The sequence below is a fragment of the Vanellus vanellus genome, assembly GCF_965231255.1.
Source record: "Vanellus vanellus genome assembly, chromosome: 1".
Classification (NCBI taxonomy): Eukaryota; Metazoa; Chordata; class Aves; order Charadriiformes; family Charadriidae; genus Vanellus; species Vanellus vanellus.
The window spans coordinates 4,025,028-4,042,497 of NC_138905.1; the positions used below are offsets into that span (position 1 = coordinate 4,025,028).

At 40.4% G+C, this 17,470-nt stretch overlaps 1 protein-coding gene across 1 annotated transcript in view; it reads right to left on the reverse strand.

Moving 5' to 3' along the window:
• MKLN1 (muskelin 1) overlaps positions 1–17,470 on the reverse strand; it is a 100,158-nt gene that overhangs the window by 38,048 nt on the left and 44,640 nt on the right. Inside the window, exon 9 of the mRNA XM_082493680.1 lies at positions 9,371–9,483. Coding sequence (XP_082349806.1) covers positions 9,371–9,483 — 113 coding nt within the window. The remainder of the gene's footprint in view (positions 1–9,370; positions 9,484–17,470) is intronic.

Sequence of the window (17,470 nt, forward strand, 5' to 3'; positions counted from 1 at the left end):
TTTAGGCAAGCAACTGGAATAGTGGGAAGGGGAAAAACCTCCCAGAGCTTCAAGCATGCAAACAGCGTGAAATAATTCTTTCATTTATGTGAAGAAGGTTGCAGGAACATGTATGAAGGTCTTGTCTTGGCTTTAGTTTACAGTCAAAAATAAGTCACCCAGCCTACGTGATTCAGTTACGAACGCAAACAAGAGCAACACTGAAGTAATACCCTAGTACAAGACAACCTTGCAGTGAAAGGACATCAACACTGTGTTATTTTTAACAAAAGGCACAGTTTACCTGCAAACCAAGCGCTACTCACACTGACGAAATGTGAATAAAATTGTAGCTTCTTAAATTTTAACAAGTAAATTGTTGCTTTGTTACACATCAACTACTTGGTTTTGCTTTCAGTAACACTGATGAAATATAACAGACAACCCACCACAGAACCAGAGCTTTCACCAACTCTGAGAGATGGGCCCTCAGGACAACATCTCTCATGTGCCGAATTTAACTAACCCCATTAACAATTGCAGGATGTTGAATGAGGTCATTTTCTCATGCATCGTAAGTTCACGCTGTCCTCTCATTACCAGTAACAATGACTAGTGAAGGTCCAGCCAAGAGAGATTTTTCCATAGACGCAAACTATTCGGCTTAGCTACAGTCACACTTGCAGACCAACAGGCCGAAAAAAATTTAACTAGTCATTTATGGACTGTTTAGCCACAAAGATGAGGATGCAGCAAGGCTAGAATTTTTGAAGTGGTTTTGGTTGGTTTTTGTTTTTTTTTTTTTTTTTTTTTTTTTAATTAATTGTCCTTGAAAAGCTGGTGATAGATAAACATGACATCATAAGTCTAAATACTTTGACAGCCACAGGCTCTCAGATGTTTCTGAGTAAGTGAAGACAGTCTTAAACAGATGATAAAGGAGTAGTTTGTACCCAGAGATGTTAGAAAGTCATATAAGTAGCTATATCGTTTTTCCCCTCAGGCTAACCCATGGCTAGGAGATTGCCATCTCAGGGATACAGATAATAAGTACAGTTTAATACAGGCTTCCTCTGTTAGCTATTATAACAACATGGCAAGAGAAAAAAATACATATATCAGCACAGAATATTTTCGTCATTGGAAAAAAAAAAAACAAAACAAAACAAAAAAACAACCAGAACCACAGGGACTGCCATGGTTTCTTTTGAACTAAGTGACAGATGAGGAAAGATGTAGCTTCTGAATTTTTTGTTTATATCACCTATTCTCAGAACATAATTTAGTTATCCAGCTGCAGAAACTGCATCAGTTACCACTGGAAGCGCAGCATGCAGCTAGTCTCCACTGTACCAGTTTCAGAACAAGGCATCTTTAATTTTGCCATAATCTACACAGAGGAAAAGTTGGCCAAGAAACAGTGCAAGTATTTTTACTGGAGGCCTGTGAAGCACCATGCTAAACCCTTCTCTTCCATATATTAAGAAGAGTAAGCATAAAACACAGCAGCAAGCATGCACGGAGGGGCTTTTAAAGACAGAGCACTGAAAACAAAGCATACATGGGGCAATGCAAGGACTAGAACCCAATAGTCCCCGAACCCAATGTCAGTAAAATCTTCATTGTGGGGACTGAGGCAAAAGAAGGGTTAAGTGTGGTAGAACTAATAGGGAGGAATAAGCAGCTGCAGCACTGTTTTGGCAGATGATGAAGTTGTGTGAAGCTACTCCCTAGATAAGGAGGTGCTGGTCACAGGGAAGAGAGATTCCCTTTTCAGTGGGAACGTGATCTTTCAGAGTACGTGATGGTGTAAACAAGTAAAATAGAAAATTACTGGCCTTGGCAGAAAAGTATATAAAGAGCACACTTGCTTAATAAAGCTGATTTTGATCCTGCATATCGGAGTCCGTGCATTTCAATCGCCACAAATGGTGACCCCGACGTGATGCTAAGGAAGAAGATGACTGGAAATAGTTGTGGGGACAGAGCCCAGTGAAGCTGAAAACAGCGGGCAGAGCTGTTGACGGATCCAGATCATATTTAAGACACCTGTAGTAGGTGAGCCACTGGGGACATAGGAGGGAAGTCTGGCCGTCCCGAGAGCGACGCTTCATCACGTACATGCTGTGGAAAATTCATGGATTAAGTCCTATTAAACATACTGAGCTCTTTCAGGCCTGAGAACTCAACATATCAATGCACTATTCATTCTGCCAGTATATGCTCTCAAGACAGTCTAGAAGGCTTAAGTCCTAATTATCTCCAAAACACAGTGACAGAAATACATTCATTATTAGCAGTAAGGTCCACAAAAACTTAGTATATTTTTCAAGCATGTAATTACCCAGAAAATTTAGCTAAGGATTTGTCTGTGATACTACTTCAGAATGCTTCCCTTACGATACCATACTGGGATAACTGATATTTCTTTAGGGATTTCTGTATTTGTACAGCTTGAGGAGTGTTAATGTAACGGAAGTCTTTCACAGCCTAGCTGAAATAAGAGACTACTCCACTCCTAAGCCAAAGTTGACTGGTGTATGAAGCTACTTTCACCTTGCTGGCAAGAGAAACAGCTTTCCTCCCACCTTCTACCCCCACATACTCTCCTGTTTCTTTAAAATCCTTTTCCCCATGCATTCAGTGTGAAATGCAGAGTTCCACAGATTCCAGCTGGCTCTTGTCTTACAGGTGCATATTTCTGTCTTTAAAACCCAAAAGGATATAAATCAACTTTCCTTATACCAATATCCATCACTTCAGTAAATCATACCTGAAAATTCTGTAATACTTTAAGCAGTTGAATGATGTGTCATCTTCCCTTAGATGTAGTCACAGCCGCCCTAGCGTGTCTGTGTATGCTGCCTCATCTGCAATTTACAGGGCACTGGATGATGCAATAACTTCCTAATAAAGTCATAGAAATAAAATAAAGCTGCATTCCAGATCAGAGATCAGAGCAGTAAACTCAACATAAGCTAGAGCCGAAGTGGTGATTTTTATCAGAACATAAACGCCACAAATCAACTGTGCACGATGCATTACTTAAAGGTGTAAAAGCCATTTACAAGCTGCACCCTTCGCAACTAAAGGTTTTGTGATGGTTTGGAAATCCACATATAATCTGAAGACCGACACAGACAAGCTCCAGGACAGCCAAAGTTTTGCAGCCTTCAGAACATCGTGCATAATGCATTTATTTAAGTACTCCCTTCTCTACGAGACTGACTTCAGTATCGATTATTCATCAATGACCCGGATGAAGGGATAGATTGTATCATCAGCAAGTTTGCTGATGACACAAAACTGGGAGGAGTGGCTGACATGCCAGAAGGCTGTGCCACCTTACAGCGTGACCTGGACAGGCTGGAGAATTCGGCAGAGAGAAACCTTATGAAATTCAACAAGGGCAAGTGTAGGGTCCTGCACCTGGGGAGGAATAACCCCATGCATCAGTACAGGTTGGGGGCTGACCGCCTGGAGAGAAGCTCTGTGGAAAGGGACCTGGGAGTCCTGGTAGACAACAGGATGACCATGAGCCAGCAATGTGCTCTGGTGGCCCAAAAGGCAAATGGCATCAAGAAGAGTGTGGCCAGTAGGTCGAGGGAGGTCATCCTTCCCCTCTACTCTGCTCTGGTGAGGCCACATCTGGAGTACTGTGTCTCTTGAACTGGGGAGCCCAGAACTGAAGACCCTGCTGGAGAGGGCCCAGCAAAGGGCTACAAAGGTAATTAGGGGATTAGAACATCTCTCCTATGAGGAAAGACTGAGGGTCTTGGGTCTTTTTAGTCTAGAGAAAAGAAGATTGAGGGGGGATCTTATTAATGCTTATAAATACTTAAAGGGAGAGTGCCAGGGGATGGGAACAGGCTTTTTTCAGTGGTGCCCAGTGACAGGACAAGAGGTAACAGGCACAAACCTGTTCCATCTTAACATGAGGAGGAATTTCTTTCCTGTGAGGGTGGCAGAGCACTGGCACAGGCTGCCCAGAGAGGTGATGGAGTCTCCCACTCTGGAGACATTCCAAACCCGCCTGGACGCCGTCCTGTGCAACCTGCTGTAGGTGACCCTGCTCTGACAGGAGGGTTGGACTTAGATGATCTCAAGAGGTCCCTTCCAACCCTGACAATTCTGTGATCGATGTGTGGAGGAAAGGAACCTCTGCACATTGAAACATTCAGTATTAGGAATAAACTGAAGTTTGGCTGGTTTTCTGCACTTTTTTTCAAGCTGGAAGCATGAACTACAGGCACTTACTGATGGAATTGAATAACTTAAGACCCAGAGCTGTTTTAAAATATGGATGATCTTTTCTTTAAAAGAATGTCAAAGTTAAAAAAGACAAATAAACAAGGGTTAAGAGGACTGAGCTCTTTAAGCACACAAGGTAGCATAAGACAAGTTACCTTTAAAAGCCAAAAACCTTTTCAAAAAAAGTTTATATAAAAAAAATAATTGAGGTACTTTTCCCTCAATAGGGTCTTTTTGGTTCAGGCTGCTTATGTGGAAATCACAGAGAAGTTAGTCAGGCATATCTGAAAATCTCTCGCGAACATTTTGGATGAAGAATACTGGCTAGAACATTTTAAAACCATTATGCTACTAAGCAGGGAGGAAAATAAAACATTAGCACGTGATATTTAGGATCAGCCTAGAATACTTTTCATTTGGTTCACTTCAGCATCTGCCTTCTTTGTCCCTACTTTTGTAGGCATTTACGCTATTTAGGAAGTTGGCTCAGGGGTATATCTGCAGTATCCAAGTTTCTATTGCAGGCTTTTGGGGACAGCTGCTTTCTCCCTATGTGCTTTTGTGGCACCAGGCATCTCGTACAACTGAGCATCTGTACAACTGGAACTACTCACAAGTAGGACACGGCAGATTCAGTATATTAGATCTCAAGTCCATAAACATCACAGTATTGGAAACAAAAAACCCTCAAGTTACTCCTCAAGCATCTTCCAAACTACATCACCATCTGTGGAAAGGAGTCAATATTTGAGACTAGTTCAAAACAGCATAGGGTAAAAGCTTTACATAGATAAGCTTACATATTTCTGCATCACACTGAAAAAAATACCAGTCATAGGTGTCACAAACTCTTACAAATGCATGAAACGCTTGTATGACATTGGAAGCTTTGGGTAAATTCATCCATGTCAACAAATGTTAAGAAATGCATGCAGACACAGTAGAAAACGTAACTGGAAATACAATAGCAGATGAAATTCACCTTGGCTCTCGCTATTATGAGATCTTTCTACACTTGTCAGCTTTTACTTTCAGTAACCTGGAAAAGCACTTGGTGTTAGCAGCAAACTGTCACCTTACAATATACCGATTTTCTAAACCATTTTGAACCTACTGAACAGTAGGCACTTGTTGACCTACACTTTGCTTCACTGTGAGAAACGATTTATCCTCTCAACCAGTTAACCCATGACAAGACCTTCACTTCTACCTAAGAGCCTTTGGCAAAAAACACTTTAAAAGTTTTTGAGAAACACAGTGTCACCTAAACCTAACCCATTTACACAATTTCCACGTCCTTCACAGAGCTGATTTGTGAGCAGGATTTTCCTCTAAAAAAAGCCGGAATAAGGATGAGTCAACATACCACATTTACAAATATGCACTTCAGATCTACCAATTCATGCAGTGACACACTGTTTGAATGAGATCCTCTCTCTCTTCCCATGTCTCTAGGAAATACTGAGCCACAGCACAGAAATACTCATGACATACAAAATATGCCAACTATCATGCTGTTTTACTCTCATGTATCTCCAGAGGCATCAACATCCCTCAGCATTTTGATCCTATTTAAAAATGCACATAACTATCAATTTACACCAACCGAAGTCTTTCCTATGGTTCACTTAAACTGTCCTCCTGTACTGAATTTCACTAAATTAGCCTTCAAAAGAGAAAGCTGCTGCTTGGAAACTGGAAATATTAGACACGAAAACATGAACATTAAATTTCTCTATTAATTGACACTGGCCTAGGATCAAAATGCCCAAGGAATTACAAGGTTTGTTTTTTCAAAACTATTTATTCCCAAATCCTGAAAAGGTCTACTGAACTACAATCACTAATAAACCCTGGAGACAACATTCCACTTGGTTCAGGGTAAAAACCTTTAAAGGCTCTTAGACTTTACATGTTTTGGCTGTGCCTCGTGCCAACTGATTCGTAGAGCTGTTGCATACTCGAGCACTCCACAGAGGAGACAGAAGGACAGAAGTTATGGGTGCCATTGAGAGGTCATGAGCTGCTCCATAGTGCTTCTCCTTGGAAGGATGCAGGCTTGGAGGAGAAGGATTCAACAAGGATTGCAGGAGTCTTGCCGGATCCACACACTGAAGGGATGGTGGGGAAGTTTTAATTGAGGTGTGTTTGTCCATCAGCAGCTGTGGTATGTACACTGGAGGTTCAGCTCAACACTGCAAGCAGGACCTCTAGACCCCCTTTTTAAGACTGTAAGTCATCGACTACTCTGGCAGCGCTGTGAGCGCTTTTTCGTGACATAAAAAGGGCTATGGAAAATTAGCTTTGGTAGTCTAACTGTTAAAAATCACAAATGCAACTTCAGGTGACAAAGGGACATTTCTCCAGCTCACTGGCAAATAAATAGCAGCAACAGAATTTACTAAAAAGGTCACAGAAACTTTTTATAATGCAATGCCAATGGGAAGACGATGATAATCTGGCATTGCAACAGAAGCTACCAGTACCTTTATCCCAAAAGCATCACTGTGTGTTACTCCTACAATAATGCTGGATAAGATGCAACTTTTATCATGGTCTGCTCTTATCCAAGCTTAATTATTGAGTGGCTAATTTAACCACCATCACTGATTAATTAGAACAAAAGAGCTAGAAGCAGAACAAGCACAATACAACACAAAACCAAGACTCAGTTCTACTGGAATCCACTGTGAATATTTTTTAAAATTCCATGTCAACAGACATTTCCTTTTAGCAAATTGTTTGTGAACAGTTGATGTCCCTATTAAAGAAACATCTGGAGTCTTTGTTTTTAATTTACTTCTCAACATTTGAGATTGACCTTTTCTTTTCTAAATCAGGTTTTATCCAGATCTCTTTAGAAAAAAAAAAAAAAAAAACCAAAAAAAAAAAAACCACCACCACTGCTGGTTTGCAAGTAAAGCCACCACCAGTTCACTGTACCTCAGTAAGTCACCAACACCCTAGCCAGTGCCTCGGCAAACCTTCTTCTGAACTCCACTGCAGAATACATCCTACATCCTCTAGAACTCCATTTCTAAAGCCACACACAACTCTTTGCACTTTTCTCTATTAAGTATGTCTCTTCTTCAAAATTCCCCATACATTCAACTCTCAACTCACTCTTTTTTTTTTTTTTTCCAATTCCCCTATTTTGCTTCCTCTCAGCCCAAGACTCCTCCCATCTTCCATTTGAATTTCCTGACCTTCCATTGCACCCTGTAATGTTTTTTTTTTCCCCCTCCTTTATAACCACTTTATTGTATCAAGTCACAACTTTCTACTGTGTCTCCTCCACAGCCCTCCTTTGCATATCCCTTCTTTCTTCCATCCCAGCATTACCCTGCTAGAGTCAGGCATGTGGAACTAGAAGAGAAAACATACGCTGCTCCTGGCACTGCTGATGCCTTGCATCCCAGCCAGGCCTCCCAAGCTCTACAGAAGCTCAACTGGATGAGGCAGGATCCCAGCAAGAAAGGAAATTAATCCCTTAAACACCAGAACTACCCACGCTGGTTTGTGCAAGAAGAAAACACCGTAACTCCTTTTTGACAGGAGGGCCCTATTTCACCGCATCTTGAGTTAGACAAAAGTACACACTAAGTAGCTACAAAGCAAGAAGAAAATGTGAAAGAAGAGACAGTTAAAATTGTTGTGCCTCCTCTTCTATTGCTGTTCTTCACTTTCCCAACCTCCTTATAAAGGAAGACAAAGCAAAAGAAGGTCTAGCTGCTTATCTTTACCATATAGTCGACAAAAGAGATGAGTCCCAATTTCCCCTTGGTAATAACGTCACACACACCCCCCTCCTTACCTTAAGGAGGGTTACGTGTTGGGTGAACAGTGAGAAAAATAGCAAAAGCCCATGGTTCAACACAGAAGCAACACAAGCCCAGCCTACAGGACTGGACCCTGGAACACTAAATCCTGCTTCAGCATCATATCAGTAAACATACAAGTAGACATAAGCCATTATGAAAGCAGTAAAAAAAAAAATTATCTTACAATAAGAGAAAAAAAAAAACAACTTACAAGGATATAAAATGTAAGGACAATTCTACCTTTATACAGTTCTATTATGATAGATGCCATGTTCAGTTTTGTTATTGCCCATTTTGCAAAGGATGTTAGAAACAGTAAGTGCATGACACACACAGAGATTTGAAGGCTACGGGAAGTGCCTTACTGTGAGATTTTTTTTCAGCTCAGGTTATTTGCCCTACTTGATTACAACTTCTAAACACCTCTGCCAGGAAAAAATGGCAAAGCTAAAGTGTTATTTAATCTGGTACAGAAGCTCACAAAATAAGCTATGACAAGAAACTAGAAAAATACAAATGGGAAATAAGAAGCTTTTAAACTTTTTTCAAGTAGTCGGGGAAACCAACTCCTGAATTTATCAAAAAGTGGTGGAAGCTCCACACTTTTCATACCTTCAAGAAGCTGCAAGAATTTCCTGAAGTTATGCTCTGACAAACAAGTAACTAACTCAAAACACAGTAACCACATGGACATTTAACATTTCACAGTATACAGTAAAATGAGTTACACAAAGCCAAAGGTCTTGGACTTTTTTGTTACCTCCTATAACCCAAGCTACATTCATTTCAGCAATTTCATATGTCAAATACTGAGCAAAACAGGCCAAGGAAAATGGCTCAAATGAATACCAAGAAAGCTCTCGGGATTGCGTGGCCTCTGGCAGTTACCCTGTCCTCTAGATTTCCGTCTGTTAGTTGTCCATTTCTAGTCACATTTTTTACAGAAACTAAAAAAAAATAAGCAATTTGTTTCTGAAGCTCAACACCAGCATCAGGTCTGAAATGCTTATTAGTCAGTCTGGTTGTTCAGTCCTATCAAATTATTTAACTCATGTTCTACTCACTGAACTGATTTTTGGCTCATCAGTCAGCTGCTGTTGAGAAATAAACCTTTCCCCTCCAGTAATCTTCACAGTTCAAATTCACATCCATCTCACATTTTCCCAATGTAAGCATTTCAAAAGTCTTCAGAACTTGAAGGTCTGAATTTTGTGGCTCTCACTGCACACTATACATCAATACAAGCACTTCAGAAGCACGGCATTTTTCTGTGCAACAATTCATACATTATTAACAATACAGATGTTTGCAAAACGTACCTCTTTCTCGGTATCCCTGGATATACAGGTCCACTGGTTTTCCTTCACACTATATGCCCAGAAGTCAGCCAGATCCTGAGTTCCATCCCAGCCACCAAACAAATAAACAGTTTCTATTAAAAAAAAAAAATAAATTAAAAGGAAGAACATGTTAATTTTATTTTAAGAAAACAATGCCTTTAAGCAGGCTAATACCTACAAAACACCTGTGACAGACAATCAGAAGGGAAACTGAAACCAATTCTTACTTAACACACCGCTCCTCTTTGAATGGAACCAGTCACCAGGACAAAGAAATGTGGTTTGGTTTAGTAATGGAAATTTTCAGGATTGATCAACAGCTAATTCTCAAGAAGCCATTTTCTATTTCTACATATGCAGAAGGGGCAATCAAATCCACAGCCTTCTGATTAAAATTCAAGCAAGACAAATGAACAATATTTAACATTTTGGATACTGTGCATTTTAGATTATCAAAGACATCTCAGCTTGTACCCTATTTGGCCTATAGACTAGAAAGACTTCTGAGATAGCAGCAGAAGCAAAGCTCTTCTGTTTAGTCTATCCCTTAGAAAGAAAAATTTACCTAAATGATGAGATTTACTTCAAGGGAAACACCTTGCATAAAAGTAACTCACCTGATGCCGCAAAAGCAAGTAAGGGAGTTAAAGATTTAAGTCAGTGTTTCAGGCCCATCTTTAGAGCCTGTTACCTTGAACCCACAATCACTCCGTGCACAGCAAGCTCAAAGGCTTCTCAGACTTGCTGATAAAACAAGATGAAGCCTCTGAACACAGGAAATATTTAAGGAAGAAGTCTGTGTTCAGCATGGAGAGATAACTAAGCTGCTCCTATTATAGAAACATCACTATCTGGTCTCAAATGCTGAAAATACTTCATTTTTGGACTGCATTAAAACACAACACAAAGCCAAGTCCAAGAACAGGCCACTGAAGACTTGCAGAGCTTTGAAAAACTCCTTTAAAATCCACAAACCAGTTCTACTATGGAGGTAATCGCCAATTTCTAATCCAACACCAATTAAAGAGCAGAGTTAGAAACACGATTATAAAATGGGAATAGTCCCTGACCCTTACCTACCATCAGGATAGTGGTCATCACCATGGAAAGGTTACCCTGGTTCATTAACTTTAATTACCCTTCCTCCTGGACTCAGGGCTCCCAGTGTTCCCTGCAAAGAGCAGGTCCCTTTGTGCGCATAAATTCTCACAGCTCACAAAACCCACATTACCACAACAGCTTCATTGATAGCCGAGAAAAATAAAAGATTTGGCACCAGCTAAGTATCCTATTGGGGCCTTGCCAAAACGTCATGCCTGCCTGTAAAGGCTTTGTGGTCTCAGATGAAATTTAATAGCAAACCTGAATGAATCTGATGAAAACTCAGATTTTGAAAGTTACCTAAATCAAGCTGACAGAATCAAATGGCATGTAAGCACTGAAAGAGGAGTACAATCATACAGCTAGTGTGAGCTGAGAGCATCCCCGGAGTCCTAGAGCAACCGTGATAACACAAGTGTATACGAACAGTGTGCCAAACTTATTTTTCATCTTGATGTAAAACTGTAGCTCAGATGAAAGAAAGGCTCCATCACTACCTAGGTTGAAAAGGACTATCATTTTTTAGTCTTATTACAGAACTGTACACATATTTTTCTAGGAAGTTTCTGTATTTTTAAAGGAACATTTCTTAACACATAAATGTATCTGTTGCTGGTAACATCAAGAAAACATTTTTTCACAGCTCTTCTAAAGTTTGCAATTGTTCTCCCATGGTGTAAGGAAAAATAGTTTGAGGGTTTTGGGTTTTTTGTTGTTGTTGTCGGGGTTTGTTTGTTTGTTTTAAACAAGTTGAACTCCACTCTGTTCCCCAACCGGTATCACACCTTCTGCTCTATTTGTCAATTCAGATTTTGTGGGGAGGGTTATTGTTTCATCCTGTGTGCAGGACGGACCCAGGATGCGTGCCCAGCACTCCCAGACACTGCCACCTAAACAACATACCAGAAAACAATCAAAGAAGAGGCCAGACACAGAGAAGAGACCACAACCTTCCAAGGCAGCAGGAGTGGGAAGCTTGAGGGGAGCACAGCAGTCTCACATCAATATAACTATTTCTACTTTACTAGCACTAGGGAACTCAAGATGCAAGCAGGGCATCTTGCTCTAGCAGAGGGAAGGATTTTTCCTTTATATCTGAGCAATATGTAACACAGCAATATTGATGCTGCTTTATTCAAGCAGGTCTCTCTTCTGCTTTAGGGACAGAGCAGAAGAATTTTCAAACCTACCTGCAAGGCAACAAGAAAAGCATGAAAGGAGTTCTATTTATCCAAAGCTTTTACCAGCTACATTTATGAAGTCAAATTTCTCCTCCAGCATCTTAACTTTCTCTGCTCTCCGTTTATTTTGAATACAAATTCAACACTTTGAATTAAATATGTTCTGTGAATATTTCCAAACTGCTGGCTCAGTCAAAAATGTTTCTAAAATGTCTGAATTCTTTTCTTCCCTTACTCTCTGGAAGACTAGAAGGTGCCAGAGCATTCCTCAAAGTATAAGAGAACATATGCTCCCCAAAATTACTATGTTTCCTGTCAACCTCTCCTCCTTAAGTTCTATTTTTCAGAAGACTACAGAAAGCAGCCTTTCCAATCCATGTTAAATACCCAAAATCCTGGAGTAGTTTCAGTCTAGGTTCAGGTATGTTCTCAAAATCAACTTTTCTAACTTCTGTTAACTCCATCTTCTCTGTGTAGAGAAATCCTTGGTGGGTTTCTTGGTAGTCTCCCTCATCTGATCAGGATGTTGTTATGCTGCAAATTGCTAAAGCCAGGCCAAGAAAAGATGTTTGGTATGCCTGAGCATCCCTGGTTTTACCTTCTAATAAACAGGCACAATGAATACATACCAAGCATGGTGACATATTTAACTAAACACATTGGTCAAATGGTATTTCCACATCTCTGCTAGAACAGTTCTCCACAGAATATGAAAGAATTACCAACCTAAAACAACTCTGCAAGTCATCTGGTCCATCAGTCCTCTGCCAAACCCCTCACAGTAGTGCTAACTTTAGTGACAGACCAGGTTGCACAGGGAAGTATTCTGTTACACTTTCAGGATCTCTGAAGATGGATATTTTAGACTGTCTGGACCCTGCTTCAGTGACTGATCATCTTCATTAAGATTTTATTTTTTCTAATATCTAACCAGAATTTCCATTGCTGCAACATGTCCATTGCCCTTTATCTCCTCCCTCTGCACCCCCCAAAATGAGTCTGGCTATCTTCTTCATGCTCTCCCACCAGCTAGTTGAAGACAGCTCTAAGATCCTTCTATATGCCTTTTCCTCTCCAAACTGAGCAAAACCAGCTCCCTAAGCATCTCCTCACACATCATGTGCTCCAGCCCCTGACCACCTTGGTTGCCCTTCACGGGGCTCACTTTCAGATTGTCACCATCCTTATTTTACCAGAGAGCCCAAACTGGGTACAGTACTCCAGATGTGGCCTCAAGTACCAAACAGAGGGGCACCATCACTCCCCTTAACCTGCTGGCCGTACTTCTGCTAATACAGCCTAGCAGGAGGTTGGCCTTCATCACCACAAGGACACACTGCTGACGCACATTCAGCTGTCTACCGCCTTGCAAATCTTCTTTCCATGCGGTCAGTCCCCAGCCTATGCTGTTGCACGCAGCTGTTACATCCCAGGTTCGGGGCTCTGCATTTGTCTTGGCTGAACCTCACAAGGCTCTCCCTGCAGCCTATCAGGGTCCCTTTGACTCACAGTCCTAATTCTCTAGTTCATCAACCACTGCCCTCCCAATTTTCTACCACCCCTAACTTGCTGAAAGTGTATTTGAGAATCAGTGACCCAATAACTAAGAAGGACTCATCTCAAAAGTAAAAATTCTAGTCCTAAGATACCTCAAAAGCTTCCTACAAAAGGACGTCACTTCCCTACGTAGTAACCATAGATTTAGTTATCTGCAAGCAGCATTGTCCACTTCGTAAGGACCACTTAGAGCACAATTATAAAGCCAGACCTTAAAATTTTCACGCCTCTCAGTTTCTGAATCACAGCTCAGTGTACACGGTGGCTGGCTGTAAGTTTGTTCAGGCTAGGGCTGGTCTGTTCAGGGTAGGCATACAGTCTTCCTCTCAAATGTGAAAGCACTGTGAAGTTGAGTAACCTCCAGGATTCAGCAGATGTTTGTATTTCGGAGCTTAGAAGCCATCTGTGTTTTGTTTCAGAGATCTCCTCATCTTGTACACAAGTCCTGTCTTTAAATATCTTATGGATAGCAGTGTTTTCCTCAGGCAAAACAGCATCCTTCTTCGTGTCTGCTGCTCTCACTTCAACTTTTTCATCTTTCCACACTGCTTTTGAACCAGCCTCATCATTTCCACTGTGTTGCCCACATATACTATGGGCACACTGTGCCTACTGCTCCAAATCTCCCACTCTACCCAATCTACATATTTATTCTCACTTATCTAATGGAATGAAGTAAGTAGAATTCCTTTCCTACGAAAGGAAAAGCAAAATAACATACAACCAAAATTACAGAGTGGTTTCACAGCGGTAACACATCAATAAGGACCATTTCACTAATATTTTCCTTCAAAAAATGTTTCACTTGCCAAAGAGAAGACAAATGCAGAGAAAAAAAAAAAAAATCATGCTGGTTGCTTAGCTATTATTTCCAAAACAGGCTCTTTAGAAAACTTCAGAAGGCTTTATCTAAATGAAATAAAAGATGAATGTTTAAACAAACAGGATGTATCACGAAAAAGAATTTTTTTTAATATAATTATTTTTATGTAGTCCATAATTCTGTTACCAAAATAAATTCTATGGCTTTACGGACTACACTGTCATTCACATAAAATTGTGTCTGCCCTATAAGAGCAGAGGAGATCAAGTCCACCTTAACTATGGAATTGTAAACCAAACCTCCAAAACACAGTACACACAATCCTCTGAAGTACCAGCATTATTCCTCAAGACTTGAATTTGGCAATCCACTTACCTATTCCCACTTTCTTCCAGAATAAGCATTGGCATTTCAAAATGCATGGCATATCTGCATTATAAAAAGGCCTGAGAGGGCATAATCAAAGTTATGTTAATGAAGGCAACAATGCCAGATGTCTACATCCTCATCCAAAACTGCATTAGGGCTTAATGCACCTGGGAACACAGTACTATATACAAGCCTTCATTTTACTGCTTGGGTATTTCACCAGGGCCCACATAAATAGCAGTATAGCTTTTCATGACTGACATTCAGTGCACTTAACACAGTTCTTGTGTAATTTTGGGATTGTTTTCACTATTGGTGTTTTGGGGATACTTTTGTTTAATCTATGCACCTGGGTTGTGACTACCCAAATACTTCCCCTTCCTTCTAGAAAAGTGCAGAAAACTCTCCAGCCTCCAATATGGAGAACTACATAAGACATGCACCTTGTAGGAAAAAGCAGAAATAACGTAAGCCTTCTGTTTTCATTTACAGTCTAAAGCTTTAAAGTACATAACAGTGGTTTCCAACTATAACCGGGAATGCCTCTTACTAAATGTTTGTGCATATGCATGCCAAAAACAACTTCCTAATTCTGCCATCCAGAGTCATTCCAGTACGAGTGTTAATACGATTAAAAGCATGGAAGACACTGTGAGAATCAGCAACTCCCAGATTTTTTCATATAGGAATCTATTAGGCTGCATTCTCAGTTCTGTATCCCCAAATGCCTGTGCTTTCGTTTCAAAAAGCTTTAAAAGTTTTTCAAAGCACCAAGAACACTACACTTATTCTAAGACAGCTGCAGCAGGTATTAAGAGTGGGAACATCAGATAGAAATGAGCTACAGCACAAGTTACTGGTTGCCAGCAGAGATGCCAGAATGGCTTTCAGTTACTTTCAGCCTACCCTAATTGGAAGGCAAAACAGGCTCAAGTTAAGACCAAGTTAAACTCCATTCTACCTGAAACAGAGCATAAACAGAGTCTCAGTGAATCAACCCACCATCGGCAACATGAGACCTAGCTCAACTACTCACCAACCCATATCCTCTATCCTGACACTAACCCATGTTTGTCCAGCAGACATAGTACTATTACAAAACCTAGTAAAAATAAACTTACATTTTTGTAGTCAGTAATAACCAGTTGATATTTCCTTGAGGTTAATCAAAAAGTAAAACCATTTATAGTTCAGTTATAGCTACAGCAGTTCTGGGTACTGGAGGTTAAAATTTGTTTCCAAGACCTATTCTATGTGATATGAAACTTCAGAACCTCCTATGTATACGATTTTGCTGTTTCATTTCTTTTAGAAAAGATTAAGTTTGAAGAAAATATTCATTTTTGAATGTATATTTTCACCTCTCTAACAAGGAATGCAAAGTGAGCTTATTTTTCTTCAGGTTTCAAAGACTTCTGAAAAAAAACACTCAAGTCCGTAAGGAAGGGGGGGCTGTCTGACGGAAAGTGTACGCTGCAGCTCCTTTTGCCGTTAACACTAGATTTGCTCAAGGTTAGCCAGGGAGCTTTACAGCTCCAGTCTGTAAAACACATGCTGACATAACTGCCCAAATTCCCACAGTCTCATTAAACACTACCTGTATTCAAACGGATAATTCAAGCAACCAGCAACAGCTGGTTTTAAGAAGACGCAGCACCAGGAACTTCCCCTGGCCTGTTCATCAGCCAAATTAAATGGCAAAACTGCTAATCTCAAAAACATTTAGCCTTTCACAAGCCTCAGTGGGCCTGGAAGCAAAACTAAAGGCAACTTCCCAAATACGCCACAGAGAAACTTTCTGAAGGTATCCTTCCACCACTGGATAGAGCTGTAGCACAAAAGGGACTAGCATGGCAGAAAGATCCATTTGTCCATACTGGGAGTGCACTGTAGGTGCGCTCCAGCTAATTTTGTGCAAGTAAAAAAAAGATACTGACGCTTTTTATTGCCTTGTGAAAGCAGCATGAAACCTTAAGTCAAAGGCAGAGATAAACTTCCTAGGACTTAAGACAACCAACCAGAATGGAAACGAAGACTCACACTACCATAATTTTATTATTTGCAGGAGGTCTAAAGGGCTGTCATTTCCAAGTTGACAAGCCGTACGTTTCTTTGCCGTGCTTGTGAAACAGCCGCCGTCTACTTACTCGCCGAGGCCACTAGGGAGCGTTCACAGCTTCTTTTGTAGGCAAACACCAGCAATCCTCCCGCAGCATTTTATTCTAATGAATCTCAAATCTCTTCGATCAAAAAAAAACGTTTGCTTCCATATACAAAATATCTCGAGTGCTTCCTCTACAGTAGTAACTACACTGAGTACAAGCCAAAGACTGTAGCTCGTGCTGTATTTTTGCTTGTTCACTGTGACTTAGCAAATTACTCTTGAAGGTACTATCCTGTCACATGCTTCAGTCCCCATCCATATGACCACAACAGATATGGCAATGGTAATTTTTTGCCAGCTCCCCTCAATGCCACCCTATACGCCTCTCTGCTACTCACACCCTGATCTTCTTTCTTCTTTCCTAAGAACACGTCTTTTACTCATACAGATCATTTATTTAGCAAAGATGCAGGCAGATGCATTCCTTATTTTAGTAAGGAATGACGTACCACAGAAATCTGATTAAATAAAGCAAGACAAGATATAGAAAATTACGGAGAACAACAATCACCAGAACTATTACTTATACCCTCCCCCTTCTCTTTTCTCAGCAGGCTCTTTGAAACAGAGGCTGAACCATTCTTTAAACTGCTATAGGAAACATTTTTATAAACAAAAAAAAAGTCTAACAAATTTTATTTAACAGGACGTCCCTGCACACTGTGGAAATTAGAAGCCACTCCAACCAAAATACAAAGAATGTCTCAAGACATAAGATCTACTGCTTGAGCACTGTTCTTAAGAGCATAGTATGGAGCAGATAAGGGAAATAATCATCCCTAATTTCTCTTCTCTTGTTTAAGCTCCTGTTCAAAGAGGGTAGGAGGGACAAAAAATTAAAAACAATTGTTCTTGGTTTCTTAGTTAAGACATTGACTAAGGAG